General features: G+C 49.5%; 6 protein-coding genes across 6 annotated transcripts, besides 1 other annotated feature; 2 read left to right on the top strand and 4 right to left on the bottom strand.

Moving 5' to 3' along the window:
• Positions 1–185: 185 nt before the first annotated feature.
• Positions 186–2,960, top strand: NFIA_025310 (putative C6 transcription factor; the record flags this gene model as incomplete). The annotated part of the gene is made up of 4 exons (XM_001261355.1): positions 186–376; positions 476–510; positions 568–2,113; positions 2,171–2,960. The coding sequence occupies 4 exons, from the start codon at positions 186–188 to the stop codon at positions 2,958–2,960; spliced, it is 2,562 nt and encodes an 853-aa protein (XP_001261356.1).
• Positions 2,961–4,170: 1,210 nt separating this feature from the next.
• Positions 4,171–6,432, bottom strand: NFIA_025300 (putative Ste20-like serine/threonine protein kinase; the record flags this gene model as incomplete). Its single annotated transcript, XM_001261354.1, has 4 exons — positions 4,171–5,837; positions 5,891–6,207; positions 6,279–6,309; positions 6,381–6,432. 4 exons carry the CDS (start codon positions 6,430–6,432, stop codon positions 4,171–4,173), a joined length of 2,067 nt encoding a protein of 688 aa, XP_001261355.1.
• A 1,150-nt stretch (positions 6,433–7,582) lies between these two features.
• On the bottom strand, positions 7,583–9,244 carry NFIA_025290 (DNA-protein crosslink repair co-factor UBX5; the record flags this gene model as incomplete). The annotated part of the gene is made up of 2 exons (XM_001261353.1): positions 7,583–8,679; positions 8,758–9,244. The coding sequence occupies 2 exons, from the start codon at positions 9,242–9,244 to the stop codon at positions 7,583–7,585; spliced, it is 1,584 nt and encodes a 527-aa protein (XP_001261354.1).
• A 761-nt stretch (positions 9,245–10,005) lies between these two features.
• NFIA_025280 (AAA family ATPase CDC6) lies at positions 10,006–12,029 on the top strand (the record flags this gene model as incomplete). Its single annotated transcript, XM_001261352.1, has 3 exons — positions 10,006–10,057; positions 10,121–10,384; positions 10,432–12,029. 3 exons carry the CDS (start codon positions 10,006–10,008, stop codon positions 12,027–12,029), a joined length of 1,914 nt encoding a protein of 637 aa, XP_001261353.1.
• A 640-nt stretch (positions 12,030–12,669) lies between these two features.
• NFIA_025270 (GTPase-activating protein RGD2) lies at positions 12,670–15,558 on the bottom strand (the record flags this gene model as incomplete). The annotated part of the gene is made up of 5 exons (XM_001261351.1): positions 12,670–13,667; positions 13,724–13,909; positions 13,969–14,064; positions 14,123–15,272; positions 15,331–15,558. 5 exons carry the CDS (start codon positions 15,556–15,558, stop codon positions 12,670–12,672), a joined length of 2,658 nt encoding a protein of 885 aa, XP_001261352.1.
• Positions 15,559–16,687: 1,129 nt separating this feature from the next.
• On the bottom strand, positions 16,688–18,566 carry NFIA_025260 (amino acid permease GAP1; the record flags this gene model as incomplete). Its single annotated transcript, XM_001261350.1, has 3 exons — positions 16,688–17,747; positions 17,806–18,223; positions 18,293–18,566. The coding sequence occupies 3 exons, from the start codon at positions 18,564–18,566 to the stop codon at positions 16,688–16,690; spliced, it is 1,752 nt and encodes a 583-aa protein (XP_001261351.1).
• Positions 18,567–19,060: 494 nt separating this feature from the next.
• Positions 19,061–19,096: a microsatellite.
• Between the last annotated feature and the right edge of the window lie 3,083 nt (positions 19,097–22,179).

The raw sequence follows: 22,179 nt of genomic DNA, 5'->3' as shown, positions 1-22,179 counted from the left end.
GTCTATCTCGGTTTCTGTCCATTGATCATCATTGATACCCCGGATTAACTTGCTTTTTCGGCTGGACCCATTACCCAGCATCCCCGTCTTGTTGCATTGCTGCCGATGATCATGCCTTCTTGCTGTTGACAGTGCTGCTCTTGCTTATGGAAGCTTTCCATAACCCCGAAACTCGCTAGAACACAATGCCGAACCCTGCTATAGCTTCTGTCCACCAGACTCCACCACCGCCAGCACGGGTTGCAGGCGATCAGAATAAGGAAGAACAAAGTGCTGATGAGTCGTGGTCTGCTGGCGATAGTGATAATGATCGCGTCGCGCCAAATGATTCAAATGCAGCCCGAAGCTTGAAACGGAAACGTCCGCTCACTGTGTCGTATGTTACTTTCCTTCCCTTCTCCTGTTTCATCAATTCGATGATGTCTTCAGAAATATTATGCAACTGCTGATTCACACGTCTCAATCCGGATTATAGATGCGAACTCTGCAAGCAGCGTAAAGTCAAATGTGGTGAGTATCTGCTCCCCTGGGGTTTGGTCCTTTTGCGCGTATGACTCACAGTTGTAGACCGGGCCCAACCAAGCTGTGGATGGTGCGCTCGTAATGGCCAGCTGTGTGAGTACAAGGAACGGAAGAAGCCTGGTCTTCGGGCTGGATACGGAAAAGAATTGGAGCAGCGGCTTGGTATGCTCATCTCTCTCCTCTCCAACCTGTACTCATCGCTAATAAGGACAGATCGGCTGGAGCAGGTCATTCAGACGCAAGCCCGGCTCATCGAGACTCATATCATTCAAAGCCAGCATCGTATGAGTATGAGTCATGACCTCTCGCAACCTGGACCACATTCGTATAGTTCTCCGTCAGAACCTTCGGCTGCTCATGGACCAAGCCCTCGTAACGCAGCCTATTTCCAAGAGACATCGACTGCGCCTTTATCAGCTCGCCACAATGATGTCTCAATCACCAGCCCTTCAGATACTTCGGCCAGGAACGCTATGCAGAGCCATGTCCCGAATGGCATCTCTTCAGCTGGCCCACTCTCCTCGATGTCGGGCAGTAATCCACATAACGACTATACAGGAAATGAGTCTTCCTTGAAGGTACCAGTCAACTTGTACTCTAATCAAGAACACTCTCTGGCTGATCCAGAGCTCGATCTGCCACCGTATGACCTCTTGTACGCACTGGTGGACTTGTACTTCGAACATATCAATACCTGGTGTCCTATTCTTCACCGGAGGACGACTCTGGACACTTTCTTCGGACCTTCTCCTCTCGAAGAAGCAGACCGTATGGTTCTCTATGCTATAGTCGCGACGACTCTGCGGTTCTCGAGTGACCCCCGCCTGAATGAGCAAAACCGCAAGCGATACCATGACTCTTCGAAACAGAAGGTCATCTTGTATGGCCTTGAAAACTCGTCGGTGAAAGCACTCCAGGCGTTGGTGATATTAGCTCTGGACCTGGTGGGATCGTCTAATGGTCCACCGGGCTGGAAATTGCTCGCTCTTATCACACGGTCAGTTGTCCAGCTGGGATTAGCAGTTGAGTCTAAGTCGTCTCTCATCGCCCCTGTTTATCCATCCATCTACACCTTAAGAGCGGTCACTCTACCGGAGCCCGATTCGTGGATTGAGGATGAAAGCAGGCGCAGACTGTTCTGGATGGTATACCTTTTAGATCGATATTCCACCATTGCTACGGCTTTCGACTTTGCTTTGGATGACAAGGACATTGACCGCAAATTACCATGCAAGGATGAATACTTCACCAAAAACCAGCCGGTAGAGACGAGATGGTTCCAACACACGAGTGAACGTCCTGATTATCTGAGTCGGGCACAGAATGTTGGGTCGTTCGGTTTGTATGTGGAGATTCTTGGCATCTTTTCACGCATACATCTCTTCTTGAAGAGACCAGTGGATATTGGGTCTCTATCCGATGTTGAAGGATGGCAAGCAACCTATCGCAAGTTGGACAATGAGTTGACGTCTTGGGAGTTTAACTTACCCCCTGAATATGCCTATGAAAACTCCTCGCGGCTGTTCAATGGATCGAAGCATAGCAAAAGTCTGCACTGTGACTGGGTGCAACTTCATTCCACATTTCAAACGTAAGAAATCCGTTCATCATCCTATTGCCTTATCCAGACTACTAATGCCGGAGACAGAGCTGTGATCCGCCTCCATTCATCCGCCGCCTACCCGACTACGAGGTCTCCAATCTTTACACCATCGTATAGTGCCAGCCAACGCTGCTTGCTAGCTGTTGATAATATCCTCTCAGTGACCCGTTTCGTCGTGGACAACAATATGCTCGACAAATTCGGGCCCCCGTTTGCATTCACTCTGTGGGTCTGTGCTCGCCTGTTACTCGTACATGGCTCAACCATCGCTCATACAGTGAGCCCTGACATAATATTCTTCGTCGACGCGCTTGCCCAGATGGGCAAATACTGGAAGGTTGCAGAACGCTATAGTACCATCTTGCAGCGTGTCCTTGACGAGTATGGTGAATATCAGCAATCTGGTGCGACAGATGGCGATCGATCTACACCATCCAGTGTGAAGATTCTCGCAGACATGCGTCGCTGCGCGTTTGATCTGGACTTCCTCATCTCACGACAGCCGCGCTCATCTCCAGCGGGTAGCCAACTAGCAGCGCCAACAATGCCCACGTCGTCACGAAATCTAGCACCAAATGAGCTTGAGTATCTCGACGTTTTTGGCTTCTTCAATGTGCCGCGTGTTCCTCCCACACGTGCTCCAGACATGACGAATCTGGATATGAATGAGCCTGTCAACAATCCAATGTCAATACATGGCCTCACCGGAAATGGTCCAAACGGTCCCACCAACTCTACCATTGACAATACACATAGCTGTACCAATGAATTCAACATTACCAATTATCTGATTCCCACCCCTGAGACTGACTGGCTTTTTCGACCTGGCGGATAAAATTTGGCCAAAAAGTCAGTTCTCATGATCCGGTTTCTGTCGAAGTGCTGAACGGAAGTGTCTCGACTACGTTGCTTATCAACGACACTCCGTAGCTTATCAACGACTACAGACAGAGATGAAGCCTTTAGCACCCTTTCTAGAAGGGGTTGAACTTGGCAGAGTCAGATAACGCTACCTGGTTTTTGTCAGGAATAGCGGTGCGCAGCCGTACCTTAGGATACGTGGACAACCTCGGCTTTGAACTTCATCATGCCAGACCAAGGCAGGGCAGCTGCAGATAATTGTGCGTGAACTCAAGTGCCTTGTCAAATCTGGCCTGTTGTGGCCACGGGAGTATATCGCCAGCCATAATGTCTGGTCTACACTCAGCAGGAACTGACACGATCAAATTGGTTCGATGCCATGACTGCGACCCAAAAGCTTCCGCTCTACACAGTTGTAATGCTCCGGCTGCACATCGGTCCTTGATGACAGTCAACTTCGCCCCAAGCGAGAGGCACGTGGTCATTGTTTTGAACACATGTCCATGCTCACAACTTTGCCAGTCCCACCTCGCATCCCCTCTTCAGGGAGCGTTTACTCTTTCATATGTACTAGGGCCTGAAGTGCGATATCGCGCTGGTACTATGTCTCACTGTATAGAAGGATTTTCCCCAGCCAGCTACCTCGAAGCAGTAGGTAAAACCAGAGAAAAGTAGCACGGAATGGGTTTGTTTCATTAATCATGGTCACTGAATCGTTTTAACATGGTCACCTTCCTGTACACTCTCACTTGCACAATAGCCTTATCTCCACTCATCTTCGCGAACCCGCGGACACAGACCCCAAGTTATCGATAATCAATTCAGAAAGGCCTCTGGGACATAGATTGGGAGGAACCAGCCTAGAATCCAACACTAAAAGATAAGGGAGACAGACAAATTTGGAGTTAAAGGAGACAATCGGATGGTTTCGCACGTGTCGCAAAGTAGAGCCAAACAAAATAATAGTGAAACAAAGGCTTGACAAGAAAGTCAAACTTTGCGCACACCTCAAGCAGAAGGCCTGCAACTCCTTGAGGGATGCCTGAAAGCCGGCCCAAGGAACACTTAAAGCTCAAGTAAGCGGGTGAAAAGAATTGAAGCGAAATCAACATGCCGACTCGAGCGTCTTCGGCAGTAATGCATCAAGCAAGTCAGAGGGAATAATGCGTTGAGTGCGAGGGTGGTTAGGTCTTAGAGGTGTTCTTAGCATGGTGTGCCTCAGAGTCGGCTGGTTTGGATGGATAATATCCTTCGTCATCATTTTCATCGTCAGTGGGAACCTCAATGCGGACGAGAATCTCTTCAAGGAAGCCCTCGAGGAACGAAACCACACCCGAACCCATTCCAACCGGCGACTCGTTGTCCCAGTTATCTATCCGGCTGAATGAGTGAACTAAGTCGTCGACGAGGCTTTCGATCTTAACCTGTACGTATTGGCGGGCACCCTTGATCTCAGCTAGTTTGTCTGGATTCTCGCCGCTGTGTGCCATAGCCTGACGAGAAATCAGATCTACCTGCTCCCTACGGCGACGCACAGCGGTTCTGAGGGCAGGAACAATGACATTGAGCAAAGGTGTAACCGTCTGAGGTTCAGGAGCTTTGGTTGGAACTGGCTCGGTCTCCTCAATATGACGGCTGATATTCTTCGGGGCGAAACGACGGACGGACATTTCGGGACTGCCCCTGTCGCGCGGCGGGTCTGTCTGTTGTTGCGGATGGGGGAATATATGAGACGGGGTCGGTGGAGGACGTGAATGCGAAGGTAAATGAGTTTGAGGTTGAGATTGAGCTTCTGATGCAGTCGGCTTCCGCTCGGTGCGAGAAGGGGAGATTTGAGTTGGATCCTGCGATGGATAGGGTGTTGCGTTGGCAGTTGGAGTCGGGACGACGCGTCCGGTTTTCGATGGACCCGAAGAGCTGCTGGGTGAAAGATTGAGTTGGAGAAACACAGAGTCCTGCGCTAAAGATTGTTGTAGGGCCCTGTTGTACTCGCTTGTGCTAGGACTCTCCGTAGGTTGCCCGGCAACAGGCCTCTGAGAACGTGTAGGTGTTCGAGGTGGGCTGACTTCTGAAAATGCATGTTTGACAGGCGACGGTGGCAGCGGAACCTTTGTGGGAGATGCACTAGCCGCAATGAACGAGCTCCTTTTCTTTGGAGAGTCGGGTTGAGGACGGCTTGATTTCATGACCCCCTCGTGTGGCTTGTCCTGAAAATTCCAGGTCGTGGTATTGTGGTTCCTGGTATTTGTATCGGCCTCCTTCATCGGGTCCCTAGCTGTTGTGCGTCCTACAGGGCGCACAGTGCCAAAGTCCCAGAGGTCTTCCTCATGTTCGCGATCTTTGTCATCCGACGGGAGATCTTGTGCGCAGTCCTCATCCACGCCGCCATTTTGGACGCCATTACGTATCTGCCATCCTTCATAGCGCTCGATCAACTCCGTCAGATAAGTCGTTCGCCTTGCTCGCTTGACAAATGGGTGCTCGAGTAACTCTTTGGCCGACGGCCTTTCCCTGGGGTCACGCCGCAAACAGAGCTCGACAAAGTTCTTGAACGTCTTGCTGAAAGGTCCCTGAAGCGTGGGAGGAGGATTCTTAGGAATCAAGAACAAGACCTTCATCGGATGGATGTCGGAGTAAGGTGGTTCTCCCTGCGCCAACTCTATGGCAGTGATTCCCAGAGACCAAATGTCCGCTTTATAATCATACCCCGACTGTTTGATGACCTCTGGGGCCATCCAGAAAGGGGTCCCCACGAAGGTGTTCTTCTTTGTCATAGTTGCTGAGAGCTGGCTAGAAACACCAAAATCCGCGAGCTTCACCTGGCCGTTGGAAGTGAGAAGGATATTTGCAGCTGTCCGAATTGTCAGCTTCCCAATAGAGGCTCAAATGAAGATCGCGATGTACCTTTGACGTCGCGATGCAATTTCTTATCGGTATGCAGATAATCCAGGCCACGAAGCAACTCTCGCATGATTATCATGATATAGTCCTCCGGAATTGGCCCCGGGCGAAGAAGATCGCTGCAACTACCCCCAGAACAAAATTCCATGACAATCCACAGATGAGAACCCTTGAGAAAAGAGCCATGATACTTCGTAACATATGGAGAGTCGAGTTCGGATAAGATGGCAATTTCCTGGATAATATCTTCGACTTCGTCTTCAGCATTTTCGACATCAATGACCTTGATAGCGACAGAATTGCCGGTACGTTTATCGACCCTTAATTGCAAAAAGACGAACATAGTCAGCTAATTCGATGATCAGGTAGAAAACTGGGCACGGCAGCATACCCTTTGTAAACTCGTCCAAAGCTCCCACCACCTACGACAACATCAAGTTAGCAAAGGCGGCTCCGATCAATGAAGTTCGATATACTAGGGACTGATACGCACCAATGCAGTTTTGCCTCATGTAAATGGTCTCAGGATCTACCATGCCCTCCATTTTCGCAGAACTATGAGCAGCCGATCACAAGAAGAATATAAGCTCTTGGGGAGACACTGTAACAGATGACCAACGATTAGCCAGTTCACAAAGCAATTGTCAATCAGTCGCCTGCCGAATGACTTTGAGCGCAATGAAATAACAAGCGTCTGTATCAAGGGCCTCTTTCATCACAAAAGCCTGGGGAGATACATCATTCACCGAGAGTCAATTACATACCAATCGCCTCGAACAGGCTAGGTGCGTGATTTGCGAATCGAGGGGAGCAGCCGTGCCATCGGAGGAATCGTTAATATCAATCAAAGGAATTTCACTGTCAGCGAGGTTAGTAACCTGTCTGTCCCTATCATGCCTGAGCACATTACTACATTAAGGATCGTTTGACTCTCAATGAGATCCCTTGTCCCTTCTGCGATTTCCAACCAGCTGCGTGCTTCGAGGGGACTATACAGGCACCGGCAAAGAGGTTGAATGCCTTTAATCCTTGCTTCCAACTAGCCCTAGATTCAGGATATTGTGTAGGATAGTGAAGCTAAACCAGACTCTGAAGATGTCTTAGTTCTGGCTAAGTGAATGTGGGATTACCCTTGCGTCTCTGGCGGCAACAACAAGACAACAACAACAGAGAAACAGTCCGTTGATTGGAGCAGCGCGGGGTTCATTTTGCCAGGCGGTGAGGTCTATCTCCGCACTGCTCCTGGACAGATTGGTTAGGCGGTGAACTCATTCAGATAACAAGCATACAAAAGTGAATGGAGAAGGCTGGATAAGGCAGCTTAGACTACAAGGCAAGGCATTCATCCTGAGATCAAGTTTCATTCCTACCAAGTAGATGGGTCGCACATCTATAGTGACATCAACGTAAACATGCAGTCGTCAAAGCCACATGTCAGCTTCAGTAGGTAAGGTCAGTAAACCTTGTTAAGGGAACATGCATGTGTTCAGATAAGGTCATGATCATAGCAGAGTGGACAAATCCAGTCAGTATGAAAGAGAGATAATATGTTTGTAATATGCCAATATAGAAGCGAGTACCTCTCTAGTAGAATGGAAAAAGGCACACTATTTCTATCACCAGCTCAAATGGCCAAATTCCCGTCGCAGCGCCTCTAAACTGAGAGTTGTCATATGTGATGGGTCAATCTCGCGTCTATAGGTCTTCAAGATATCCTATCATGACAGTTCCGTTCTTGAGGCCTGCCTCCTCAATGCTCAAATCGAGTGAATCGATTAGATTGCGGCCCATTGAATTGAGCTCAAACTCAACCCCTGCCTTTTCCGGTAAGGGGGGTTCAGCCTTGAGCCATTCGTAAATCCTTCTGACAGGATCGACCAGAGCAAAGCGACGAATGACCCTTCCGGACGGATGGCGAAATTGAATACGTGTAGTAGTAGCAGGATCGGCTGGTGGCTCAGTATGTGGCCGGTTATCCGGAATGGACCAGAACAGTGATGATGCTTCTTCCACTGGTTCCTCGGCTAGATCATCCTCACCCATAAGGACATCATCAGTAGGAGCGGCCTTGCCTTTGCCCTTGACGTCATCAGTACTGCGGGTCAAATCGTCCGGATCCACCACTCTGTGAGTTTGTGCTACCCCGTCTCCCAAGCTATTTCTCATGGCCATCTCTAGCATTTCTTCCTCGGTCATCGTGTCGATGCTCTTTCCCTTCTTTTCAGGTTTTCGCTTCGCCACTGGGTTCCGCACGTTATGCTTGAGACTGTAACGGTCGAGGAATTCATGAAGCTGCATGAGAAATTCCGCAGCCTTAACCACAGGTGGACCGGACCAAACTTTCATTTGCTCGCCCGTCCGGGGATCAACGATGGCTATATGGGGGTAGTTCTCGGAGACATCACTCGCTTGAAAATAGTATTGCAGATAAGGCGTCGCACGTGAATCATCCTTGGAATACTGCAAAAAAATGAAATGTTCTTTGACGGTTTCCTTGACTCCGGGATCTTTCCACAAGTCTCTGTTCAATACTTGACAGTCGAATATGGACTGATCCTGTATGTTGACGAGCAGCCACTTCTCATTTTCACGACCCTCCTGCCGTGCGAGATCCCAAGGTAACCGTGACATGATGTCAAACGGGGGCCGGTACATCTCTGCTAGCATGTTTTGTTTGCTAGAAGCTTCAGATGCTCCGCCTGTAGCCGCTGCAAGTCTTTCGCGATGCGAGCTTTCATCACCACCAGCCCAAATCTCTGCTGTGTCCCTTTGATTGAATATACCAGGTCGACCTAAAGTGCAGATAACAAAGTTAGAAAGCTGCGGAAAGAGTATCGGTAGGGACAATGGAGAACTGTGGGGAAACTGACTGCTTCTTTGCTGGCGCGCACGTAACTGGCCCAATATACTCGCATGCATGTCACCGTCGTCGAAGTCCGCCTCCGGCCCTACGAGCGTTTCCGTTGTGCGGGCTATAGGAGCTCTGACACCATCAGAACTATCTCTTCCGTCACGGTACATTTCTTCTTGTAAACGACGGGCCATAGCTTCATCATCCTCAAACGTCAACCCCTCTGGCTGCCGTGCTCGAGGCGCAGAACGTGCTTCGTCGATGGCAATATCATCATCGGAATCAATGTGTACGACACCGGAGTTGTCCTCGTATCCAGCAGGGCGCGATGGGCTAAGCCCAGTGGCTGATGGAACCGGTTCCTCAGTCAAAGGCGCACCTCCATTCTCAAAATAGAGCTGCATCGCCTGCTCAATATTGAAGTCGGCCAGCTGCAAATACTGAGTCGCCAGCGAAGGGTTTGAGCCGGTGATCTCTGTGAACTGAGCAACCACGTCACTTTCCATGATGGAAGAGTGAAACTGAAGATAGTAGAGGTAAGGAAGGGAAGAAGGGCGATGTGAGCGATATCAGTCTCCAGTGCAGGACAATGGGCGATGGTTCTCCGTTGAAAGGTAAAGTGATGCAAACAGTTGCAAACCGTAAACTTCGAGATGAATGATGAGCACAGCTCCAATATGCGACGGTGTCTCCTGGAATTACTTCAGAAGAAAATGAATGTATGCAGTCGAATCTGATTCAGTGGCAAGGACTTGAAAAGGAGAAAGAAACGCTGATGTGATAGGAACTAGTTTGGAAGGAATGAAACTTCTAGTCTTAAGCATTGAGTACTTCCCCGTCTTCGATCATCCACTCAACAGTGACGCACTTGGCCGTGGCCGCGGGCGATCTGATTCTCCGTTGGCGTAAGATATTCTTTGGTTACCTTACCGTTTCGTGTGTAAGTCGGTACCTCTCTATTAATAATAGTAATTTCCGGCCAAGTTGCCGTCCAGTATCTAGCACGTGACATTCGGCTACTATGCCTTTTCAAGGGCGGTTAGACGCGCGACGCGGTGTCGGTAGAAGACGCGTGAAAGATGTCGCGTAGAAAAGGAATCATGCCTCTTTCGGATGAAGCTCCCGACCCCAACCCTTCAAAGTGAATGCATAACTGCGGGCACATGGCAAGCGTATATCTATTGGAGGACCCTTGCACTTGCCTTATCAACTCTCTTTCAACCCAGCTCTTTCCGAAAATACAAGATATCATCGAGCGTACCTGGTAATGGCCGTCTCGGTCCTGGGCAAGCGCCAACGTGGTGCCATTGAGACAGAAGGTACGATAGGCAGATAGCCACCCAGTTTGCCTCAAGTTCATATACTGACAGTCTTGATATCAGCACCAACACTGCCGCTGCGTAGTTCCAACAGGCGCCGTACGCAACCACCTCGCATCCTCCAGGAAGTGAACGAGCCTTCTGCATCGTCAACGCGCCAACTACGATCACGAACAAGGAATGGCACATACTCGAATCAAGAAAATGACTCCAGCATCAAAATCACGCTTGCCGAGACCGACAAGACCAAGCATGTTGTACGCGTCACTAAGACCGCGTCTCCCTCCAAGATCGGTCCCGAACCGCGGACTTCAGAAGTTGTCAATGGTAGGCTCATAAGCGGGTTTTTGATGAGTTGGTGCTGACGACAGCAGATGAAAATACAAAACCCATCGAGTTCAAAACTCCTTCAAAGTCCAGATACCGAGACGCCCTTGAATCGCCGCCAGTCACCCCGAAGCACAGAGTGCAGGTTGGCGGCAAGTCGATGACTCCGCGCACACCTCGCCAGATATCGAGCCCATCATCTTCTCAGACTATTTATACGGCAGCTAGGCAGCTATTTACGCGAGGGGCAACTTCCGGTCGATTAATTGGACGGGACGCTGAGCGTGAAAAGCTGACCTCATTTATCCAGGAACGCGTTACCTCAAGGAAGGGCGGTTGTCTGTATGTCAGCGGGCCACCAGGTACCGGCAAGAGTGCTATGGTCCGAGAGGTATGTAACGGGCTGGGACTCGACACTGTTCAGGTAGCGCATATCAATTGCGCCAGTATGCGAGGACCCCGAGACGTATACTCGAAGCTCATTGAGGATCTCGGTGACGACGGCCAGGTTTTCAGGAAGAGCGACGTCGATAGGCTAAAAGCCTTGTTTCTTCCTGACAAGAAACATGATGGTCTATTCTTAGTCACCTTGGACGAGATCGACCACCTGCTCACCGCCGATGCTGGAGTTCTACAGTCCTTATTTGAATGGTCTCTAAACAACAAATCGCGTCTGTTACTCATCGGAATCGCCAATGCGCTTGATCTCACCGATCGCTCATTGCCACAATTGAAGGCGAAGAACTTGAAGCCTTGCCTCCTACCTTTTTTACCTTACAATGCTAGCCAAATCGCGAACGTCATCACCAACCGCCTCCGGTCTTTGCTTCCTCCTGATCAGGATGTGGAACCGACTTTTGTGCCTTTTGTCCAGCCTGCAGCTATACAGCTGTGCGCGAAGAAAGTTGCATCCCAGACCGGTGACCTGCGAAAAGCGTTCGAACTTGTCAAATGTGCCATTGATCTTATTGAACAAGAGACGCTACAAAAGCTGGAGAAGCAGAGCTCCAGTGTTGATAGCGCCTCCAAGACTATCCTGGTCGAAAATAATAACCTCTCATCCCCGGCCAGAACTTCGATATCCAAGCAGAACCCCACCACAACATATACTATTCTTACGGCACCACGCGCAAGCATCGGACATATAGCTCGCATTACTTCATCTGCCTTTGGACAAGGAACCGTCCAACGGCTTCAGGCGCTCAATCTACAACAAAAAGCGGCTCTCTGCTCTCTCCTCGCCCTGGACAGGAAACGGCGCGAGAGTGATCTCACTGGCACGCCGTCCAAAATCAAGATGTCGGCGCCTACTATCAAACAGATCTTCGACACTTATTGCACGCTGTGTCGAAAAGACAATATCCTCCATCCCCTGACGGCTACTGAATTCAAGGATGTCATCAGTAATTTGGAGACGTTAGGCCTCGTCGGTGAATTCCAGGGCCGAGGCCGAGGTGGAACGGTTTCGGGCGGCTCTGATATCAGACGCACTCCCTCAAAGTCGGGCTGCGGGATGATGAGTCCACGAAAAGGAATGGATGAGCAGGGCCTTGTCTGCTTTGTTTCACAGAAGGAAATCGAGAGCCAGATTGCTGGCCCGGGAGAAGGCATTCTCAGAAGATTACTCATGGGTGAAGGTCTGTAATCCCATCAGCTTCAGGCCCAGAGGCACTGAAGGACATATGCCATGTTGGGGACTTTTGAGCGTTGGTTTATTAGCATTCTGTATGGGCGTCTAGGATTGTTGGTTGGGGTCAAAAAACAAGCATAACTCAAGGACTTTGGGCTGGGCGCTCCTGTATTAGACACCAATATATGGTTACAATGAAAGAGTCGATCAAGATCATGATTTTACAAGATGACACTCCGCGGACTTCTACGAGTAGAGTAATGCCCTGATGGAAAGAGAAATACTATATAACAAGTTTCACAATCGCTCTCGATAAGTTCAACACGATTTGAAAAGTAGTTTCAAGGGGAGGAACAAAAGTAATAACGGAAGGAATGACGACAGAAGAGTATCTGGATAGACATGATAAAGATACATGATGAAATGGGTATGTGTTAAGGGGCAAAAGGGCTGTATGCATGAATACAGAGAACAGTCGAAAAGAAAACAGAGAATCGAAAAGCAATCCCATCGCCAGCTCGACTAACAAGACCTGCCGAAAGCTCGAGCGGTGATGTTCATATGATCTAACCTTAGTCTGCAGGGTAAACTCAAGCCTCGCTCGAATCTGATCATGACAGCGTTGACAGCATGAAGACATCGATGTCCTGAACGTCTAATCATCCATAGGTCTATCCTCCAAGGTCACACCCTTGGGTTCGCTTTCAGCAAGGCTGTTCCGCTTGCTGTCCGGTTCTGATTCCGCGCTTGCAACCGCGGGGAAGCTGGATCGGTTGCCGAGACCGGGTTTGCGGTTGAACATAGCACCAGAGCGTGGAATCGAGCTACGCTTTTCCGGCTCGCCTGGAGCTGTCACATAGCCGGGCGTGGGAGTAGGAGTCGGAGAGCCGTCAGAGTTACCTGCAGGCGGAGGACTAGATGATTCTGAGGAGGCATTCTCTCCGGCGGCGGCAGAGGCTGGGGAATCGCTGGATGTGCCATTAGTGGCGCTATCGTTGGTCTGGATGTTCACGTTTGTGAATTGCTCTCCTGTTGTGGGAGCTTCAGTGTTGGCCGGGACTTCCAAACTGCTCCTCGTGGCTGCTTTCCTTTCGGTCGGGCTAGTGACGTGGATTGGAAACCGTCCAGCCTCCGAAGCACCACTGGAGCGGTCTCGCCGATGCTTGCGGGGAGGAGCGGGGCTATTGGCACGACTGCGGTCTACGATAGCACGGTTCCTTGCCTCCATTGCAGCACGGCGGTTGCTCTCATCTGTGCTAATGGCACGTGGGCGATTGGATGTTGAGCCTAATCCAAGCACGCTCGATTGACGTTTCAGCTCGCCGAAGATAGCATCCTTGTGAGCGAAGAGGTCACGAATAAGACGGTAGTTGTGACGTTCATTCATCGTAAGGCTGTTCTCAACACGAGGGCGGAGGATGCAGGGAGCCAGTGTTTGCGCCAATGCGGAGATATATGCCTCGTCGGCAGATGTTAGGTCGATAAGTCGCGTGAAATGGGTCATGATGGCGTCAAGTGTAGCGATGTTGTTGAGACGAAGCTGACCAAGGGTGCTTTGCAGAACTTTGATTCGTCCGTCTTCCGTCGTTTCATGAGCCGTAGTTGAATAAATAGTCTTGACAATCTCATATACTTGCGAAGAAACAAGGGAATCTAGTAAGAAATTAGGTCGATGAACTAGAACACCTCCACCATCTCTCGATACGGACCTGGTAGTTCAAGAAGGTACAATTTCAACACGCTGGCGACAATGGGTATATCATATTTCTGAAGGATTTCGTTGTAATCCGCTTTGCTGTTATTCAATGCATTGCGAAGGTGATGCGTTGCGGCCAAAGGAACATCGTATAACCAGATCGCACGGCGTGCCTCATCACCTTCGAGTTCGGGATAATCTGAGAAGATTGGTTAGTTCAAATGCACTTGGGTAGGAGAAAGGATACCGTTGGCCTACGATTGTCTAAGTACGTTAGTAGAGTCGTCACAAGAATTGGAACTCTCTTCCGATCAGCTCGAGCTCTAGCCTCAAGATCGACCCCGAAATTTTGTTCTACAAGAGTGAGAAACCGTAGTGCACACGATATAAGCCTATCGGGATGTAACCATACCTTCGACGGATCCGTAATAATTCTCATAGGCTTGGACCCGCGGGACAAAACCGCCTGTACGATAATTTTCCAGCAGATAGCGTAGATCCCCCAGCGGCTGAATTGTCTCTTGATAGAGCATCATGTGATCGACGGTGCTTTGCAAGTTTGGAATGACGTTGCTGATGGCACCCGAGAAGTCGAGAACGACCGCCTTGATCGCTTTGAGACGATCCAGCTCACACTGCTCCATGAAGCGGAGATTCTCCACAATTTCTTCTTCGAGCTTACATCTGATCTGATCCAGTTTCCGCACAGCGGCTCTGTACCGTTCATCGGCTTCGCGCGCCTCCCTTCGTAGCTTATCAGCGGGAGTCTCGTTCGGGTGTGGGTTATTGAGAGGATTCCAGCCCGCGAGCATCTCTGATACGGAAGCAATCGGTGATTCACTGCCGTCTTCACTGGACGCAATCGACGTCACGCGCATCAGAGGCTTCTTTTTCTCGGGAATTCCCGTGATTTGGAACACTTTTGGGCGCCATTGATAGTTCATCTTGGAGCTGTTGGCGAAAGTGCTGCCTATATTGCCCACCAGGCGCAGAAATCCATTATCGACCAGATCCTGACCGATTCTCTCGGCATAGCTGACGCTGGTTCCATTCATGTACTTTTGAATATACTCCACGATATCAGCACCGTTGGATGTATTCTGATAAGTTCCAATGATAGGCACTTTGACCTCCCCAACCTTGATATTATCAAGCATGTGTATCAGGAGCTTCTTGAGGTCCTCGGGGGCGTAGACTCGATCTCCCAGCTCGATCGGCTCCTCCTCCTCCTCTGCTTGTTCTTCCGGCAGAACAATCTTGGGTGTCGCCTTGACCTTGGGGCTGGTCTCAGGGTCCTGGAAAGCCAACTTGTTTTCTTCTTCCAGATCCTCTACCACCCGGCACTTGTTAAAGTAGTGGCTCCGTAGCTTCTTGGTAAGTTCCACCTGCTTGGTATGCTCCTTAATCCGGGCCTGAAGATCATCATGGGAGTTCTGAATTCGAGCCTCGTGCTGGTCACACCATCGTCTGAAGGGGGAAACGACGAGTTCACGGATGTTCGACGCAATCTTTTGATGGTTTTTGGAGGCCTCAATCATTTCCGAGCGAACACCTTCATACGCCTGAGAACGCATACGATCAGCAAGTGAGCCCCCCTCGAAAGGGCGAAGAACAACCTACCTTTCTCACGCTGGCCCCATCGTCTTTCGCAAACCCTGCTGTCATGCGATCAACGTTGGGCGCGATTTCCCCTAGCTTGAGACCATACTGCTCCTCCGCATCCGCTCGCAAGCTCGCAATAGTGAGAATCTGCCTGTTTTCGATGACACCCTGTTGGAGTTTCCCATACAGCACCCCAAGACCGGTAGCATAGTCCGGTGTCCAAAATGAATCCGCGAAACCAGGCATTTTTTCGTTCCCAAGGTGTCCACTGCAGCACTGGCCTGGGTAGCTTGCGGAAATATTATCGAGCGAGATTAGAGCGACTGCCGCGCCGGGTATCTCGAGGTAGACGGAAGGTCGAAGGAAAGAATGACTTGTGCCGTGCCCGAAACTTCACACAAATACACGCTGAGATACTCCCGAGACAGCCTCGACACCAGAAAGGACTAATTAAAATGCGAAAGGGGTAATGAGTGACCAGACTCTTCCGAACCGCTTCTTTTTATCGCACTTGCAAATCCCAGAGTAGAACAAATCGGCTGCGAGCAGGCATGGGCTCGAGGAGGATGTATATGAGGGCGCCTAACGATCGACCAGAGCGGGCGTTTAGCAGGAGTGAGAGCTAGACGAAAGCGAAAAAGAACGTTGCCAACGAAATTGAAGTTAAAGGAGAGTTCAATTGTACAACCCGTTTTCTGAACGCGACGACAACAGCAACATGGAGTGGACAACAATACAGAGATTAATGAGTTTGTCTCGCTGGCCGAGATTCTAACAAGAGTCTGGGTTGGCCGTTTGGACTGCCGTCATGTAATTAAGCTACGGTAAAATTACGCGGTTTGGGCTCCCAGGCGCCACGTTGTTTTCTCCTCCAACCTCTGGACCTTAGCTGAAGTCTCTATTTTTGGGTATGTTAGAGAGGTAGGATGGCTTGGAAGGCCGAAAGATTACAACGCTTAACACCCCGGGAGAACACTTGTGGCTGATATGATACAAATCTTACAGTACGCGGTAATAGCCACCGACCTTAGCGGTTTTCTTCTCAGTAAAGCCATTACGACGCTTTATTGCCTTAGGCAGACGCATTGTCCGTCCTAACAATGCTCAACCGGTAGTCGTGGAACACTGCTTGCGGTGATATGGATTGGACAAGAAAACTAGACCTGCATGATTCAATAAAGTAATAATTCCTTGATGATTGGATTGATCTGCAATATCGGATTTAAATTCCTGATACACAGTCATGGGTCGAGGCTGTCAAAGCCGAGATAGAGTGACATCATGAATGTACAGAAGCAGAAAAGAAAAATAAAAACACCGCAAGAACGTCACGCGTGTCTCAGAGAAGAGAGCTTCTATGAACTACACATCGTCTCTAGCAGAAGGTCTTATAAACCTTCTTCCATACGGGCCAAGCGGCCTGTTCAGCACGTTCCTCCTCAATCAGATGCTGGATATCCAACTCCCGACGACCAGTGTGCAAGTCCATGTCTTTAGCACGCAGGAAGGACGTCTTGTAATAGAACTTGTAAGCGAAGTAGAAAACAAGAACAACAGGCGCGGCCAGGTAGACGGAAAACCAGCTCTCAACCAGCTCGCCTGAAGTCATGTCGCTGTAACCGATAGGTGCAAAGCCGACCCAGAACTGGGCAACCAGCACAAGACAATTGAAGATAAACCCAATCCAGGAGCCGACAAGACCCGCCTGAGATTGGAAAGCGAGCTCGTTCAAGCTGTGGCCCTGCACCTTCCAGGCTTTGCGGAAGCGGATGTGGGCGAAACAAACAGAGCCCCAGGTGAAGATGGACGAAAGACCCGAGATAGCCATCATCCACATGAATGCTTCACCCTGCTTGCTAGATGCGGCGAGGAATCCGAGCAAGCCCAAGGCCGATGCGATAAGAATGGCAAAAAGAGGACGTCCCTTACGATCGATGTATGCGAGGAATTGAGGTGCTTGCCTCTGCTCGGCTAGAGCCGCGAGTGTACGCGAGGAGCCGTAAACCGAGGAGTTACCAACGGACAAGACGGCAATCATGATGACGACGTTCATAACAGAGTCAAGACCCGAAATTCCGGCATTCTTGATCGCAATGACGAACGGGGAGGCTTTGGCATCCGCGCTCGACTCGCCCAAGAGCCGTTTGTCATCGAACGGAACGAGCAGGCCAACCAGAGTGAGTGAGACGATGTAGAACAGACAGATACGCCAGAACACCTGCTTGACGGCAGTTGGAAGGGACTTGCGAGGATTCGCAGTCTCAGCCGCAGCAAGACCGACCAACTCAGTACCAGCGAACGCAAATGCAGCGTTGACGAAGACGCTACAGAGACCTTTGAAACCATTGTTGAAGGCACCCGGCGAATGCCAGTACTTTCCACCGATATAGCCACCCTTGGGGCCTCCACCGCAGTTCAGAATAATACCAAGTATACTATTTTTTGTTAGTCAAATTGAGCGCAGCTCGAAAGAGATGTTGCGAGATTACTCACATGAAACCAATAACCGCGATGACCTTGACGAGCGAGAAGACAAACTCGGCTTCACCATAACCCTTGACACCGAACAGGTTAATTGCCACGATGACAGCCCAGAATATGGCGACCCAAGCGGCATTCGAGATGCTCGACTCCCAGTAATCAACTGTGATAGACGCAGCGACAATTTCCAGGGGCAAGACGATCAGCCATTGGAGAGCATAGTTCCAGCCCATAGCGAAACCCCAAGCAGGATCGATAAAACGGGTTGAATAGTGCGCGAAAGAACCAGCGACGGGAAACAGCACAGCCATCTCACCCAGCGCATGCACAGTGCAGAAAAGCATGCAGCCGATCAAGGCATAAGCAATCAGTACAGACGCCGGACCACCGGTGGACAAAACCTTTCCAGAACCGACGAAGAGACCAGTACCTGTGTGAAAAGACTAGATTAGCAACGATCATCAAAGCAATGTGCGGGATTTCGAGCGCCAGTCCATACCAATGGAACCACCAATGGCAATCATCTGCAGATGACGGTTCTTCAGGCTGCGTTGCAGAGGAGAGTTTGCGGTCTTCTGCGCAGCCTGTTCGAGGTCAAAGGTCCCGCCATTCGATCCAGAGGTGTGCGCCGTAACATGCGCGTTAGGGTCCCTCTTGAAGCTGTCCCATATCCGCTGACTCATGCTTCCTTTGGTAGTCTCTGTTTCACCATAGATTGGGGGAGGGTCGGACACCATAGGCTCCGCCTTAGGTTCAATAGAATCTTTCTCCATGATTGTGCAGTCGTTAATTAAAGCGAAGATAAATGTGACATGGAAGGGGTAGGATAAGTGAAAAGAAAGTGAGGTGACTAGATTGATACAAGATGGAGACTAGGAGTGTACTGTCTCGCGTTCAATGCAGACAGACTATTAGTCTGAGTGAATGACGAGGGAGAGGCAGATGGGTTGGTATAAATAATTGGAAAAGAGGACTGTCTATGGGACGATCACATTCTCACTAGGTTAGGTTGACTAGTCTGAAAGACAATAATCATTTTTGCCTCTTTAGTGTCAAGATACGAAGAACACTTTCGCAGCAAAGGAAAGGTCCCCTCACCAGGCGCCACACAGAGAGATAGATACCAAGAGTCAGGATATCTGTGGTTGGGCTTACTGGCCGACAGCTTACGCTTTGGCGTGCTGTTCCCTAGGACGGGGGAAGTTAAAACGGTGGAATTGGCCGGGCCCGGGGTAGACTAGATCCAATTAGACTTTGCTTTAGTAGTTTATTATTTATGATTTTGATTATTATTATTATTATTTACGATGACCCTCGATTTTTGCCATCCATCCCTGGACAAGTTGGAAATTATTATTATTGCTCAGGGAACTCACTGAACTGACTGAACTGACTGCGGGAATAATGACAGACCACGAGCCATTTCAACTCAGAACTAGACCAGCCGCGTCTTGCATCAAGCTAGTCAGTTAATAAAAATAATCATGATAATAATACAGATTTCTTTTAAAAATATCCTGTCGTCTTGGTTAGAATCTTAGAATAACCCATGGAACTAACCAGAAACCATCTGTTATCATTCCACCCTTCTGTATGATATCCAGAGTAGACCAACGCCATTTCAATTTGGTATACCAGGGAAGTAGGGAGAAAGGGACATAAAAAAGGAAGAGAACAGCATGATTGCATGATTCCATGCACACAAGAAAGATAACAAATTAAATACAAGAGGATGCCAATGCAATACAACGTCCTCTGCCCAGGTAGCAGGCTGGGTTCAGCTTCCATGTATCTAGAATCCTACATAGTCGCTTGATTCAACAGAGGTTCCACATGGAGTTAGTGGCTGTACCGCACTACCGCTTCAGGTTAGAGAGTCTATGGGGCACTGGCCAATGGCCTGCAGTCTTGGAGTTGAGGTTGGGCAAGTTTCTTGGTATCATATATCCTGCGAGCCGCGACCGCGAACAACCTGAGACTCGAGCAGTTGAGCTGCTCGTGATGCCTCTCCAGATAGGTGAGGATCCATCCATTTGTGGAGTCGAAACCACCGACTTGCTAAGTTGCTCCAGAGACTCCATACTACTTATCTATGCATAACCATTGATAGCCCGGAGCCCTCTGCTATCTAACAGTTCTGTGACAAGGACTCTTATCACGGCATTGGTAATGGACTGTTGTAACCCCTAATCTGGACGACTGAGTAGATATTCCGTTTGCAGAGATGAACATTCTTCTACCAAGGAAACCGCAGACCGCCAAGGATAAGAGAATACTACCTTAGTACTTCTTCGCTTATACAGGGCTCTACATGGCGAATGACTTCGGGGCGAATGGTCGATTGCCAACACAATAGACTGTCTTCCATTCTCTACCTTGCTGTGCCATTCGCCGGGATGGTGGCGACATCGCTTGTGATTTGTGAACCATGAGTCCATGGTTAATGAGGGCGATAAGGCATGGATTCCTTGGCCTCTTGGAGGCTGGAGCAGAAAAGGAGGGGTGGGGCTCACCGGACAAGCCGTCGTCGCTTTGAGAGGATGAAACCCGCTACTCCTCATTAGGAATTAGTCTCCGCACCACTTCTTCCACGCGATGCCATCCTGTAACCAATCAAAAATTCCACTGGCAGCCCCATAGATAACACTTGCCTAGGCATTATTCCTTACGGAGTACATCTGAAACCTACAGTAAGCTCATGATCCTAATATGCACAAGAGCGCGCGACCAAAACACCACGCAGATAAGGGATTGTTTGTGTTTTGATGTCTTCTATCGTACTCAGGTGATGTCGCTACTTTGCTTCTGGAAGGTCGAGGGAAGAAGGCTGATAACTTGACAGTGCTTCCCGAAAACCATATCCCCGACCATGTACCTGGCTGGCTGTTACCAAACTTACTTAGAGCCACAACGCTACATCTGAAGAGCTTCCTAGTCGTCTGTCTCAACCGTGTTAGGGGATCTCCAGTTGCACGGAAGCGCAGTAATCCTTGAAGTGGCAGGCGCGGATGCCATCGTCCTCATCGGCGCTTGAGCTCTGTGCCCGATCTGGCACATAATCAATGTGTTCTGATATTCAGTCACCTTCCTCAAAATTCTGAAGGCGAGGGCTTCGAGGCGTCAATTCAGGTACGATCGAAAGTCCAGGAACGCCTGAATTGCGGGAATAGTGATACTTTCAGTATCAACCGGTACCTACAAAGTGAGATGCGATCGCTTCGGAATCCGTCGGCCATCTTGCATTTCAGGCTGTTGCCCAAATCTTTCTTATGCAGCCCAGGTCACTATTGCCCTGTCAACACCTTACCACTCACGAATAGGTACCGATAGATAAATGCTAGGATAATTTATTTTCCTCGGCCACTAACTTGGCATTTGACCTCATTACTGTCTGTGCGATTGATCACGCATATGCTGGTGAGTAGTGACCGAGGCCCAGAGTACAACACAAGCAGGCGGCTACTTTTTCCTCCCTCAGCCAAGTCTTCCCGAGTGCTTTGGCTACTCAGCACTCCTCGAAATCATACGCTAGATGAAGTTCATTTCTTACCTTTCGATTCGATGGTCTGCGGTGCCTTACTTTGGTTCAAAATTTCTTCAAAGAACTTTCCTTGTCTGCCAGGACCATAATAGTAATTAAAAATCCTTCTTTGTGTGGCAATCAAATTCACTGTACTCTGTAGGACTGAAGGAATTACCAAGCCTTAGTGGCTGACTCCTGCTGACGAAGATGGTTGATGAACCGGCTACGGTAACATCGCGCGCAGATGGCGTAGCCATTAGCCTTTGGGGCGCTTCTGGATTCCAGAAGAACAAAGTTAGTTCCACGCCCCAAATTTCCAGAAGTCCAGTTTTCCCGCGCCATCAGCAGGGTGTTTTGGACTCCTCGCGTCTTGCTTTTCACAGGATAAGATGAGAAACTTCGTTCACGTGACGAGATTAATATGTCATATGGCTCTCACCGTAAGTACATTAGCCTTAAAAGGAACACAGGATCCTCGTGGCATCGAAAAAGCCAAAGAAAAATGTTACACAAAAGTCGTGGTTTTCTGCACGGGCCAACCTAATAGTGATATGCTCTATTGACATAACATTGAATTTCTATTACCGAATCGAGTGACACACTGTGTCTACAAGATGAGTAGAGATCGTAGTTGAAACGCAACGGTTTGGGATTGGACGCGCGACCGGGAGTCGACCGGCAACGGGCATCAGTCTCCCGCCGAAAACAAGTTCAACCGAACAAAATCGCGCAATGATATATCCCTGTCTCCAATGATATGGGCTTCAGTGTCATATGATAGGGTATTGCTGGCTTCCGTCCCCTTCTCTTTCCTCCCCTTAACTGCTCCGGATCAATGATTGGAGTACGAATAATAGACGCGG

This window comes from Aspergillus fischeri, genomic scaffold (genome assembly GCF_000149645.3).
Source record: "Aspergillus fischeri NRRL 181 1099437636263 genomic scaffold, whole genome shotgun sequence".
Classification (NCBI taxonomy): Eukaryota; Fungi; Ascomycota; class Eurotiomycetes; order Eurotiales; family Aspergillaceae; genus Aspergillus; species Aspergillus fischeri.
This window is presented reverse-complemented; position numbering and strand designations above follow the sequence as displayed.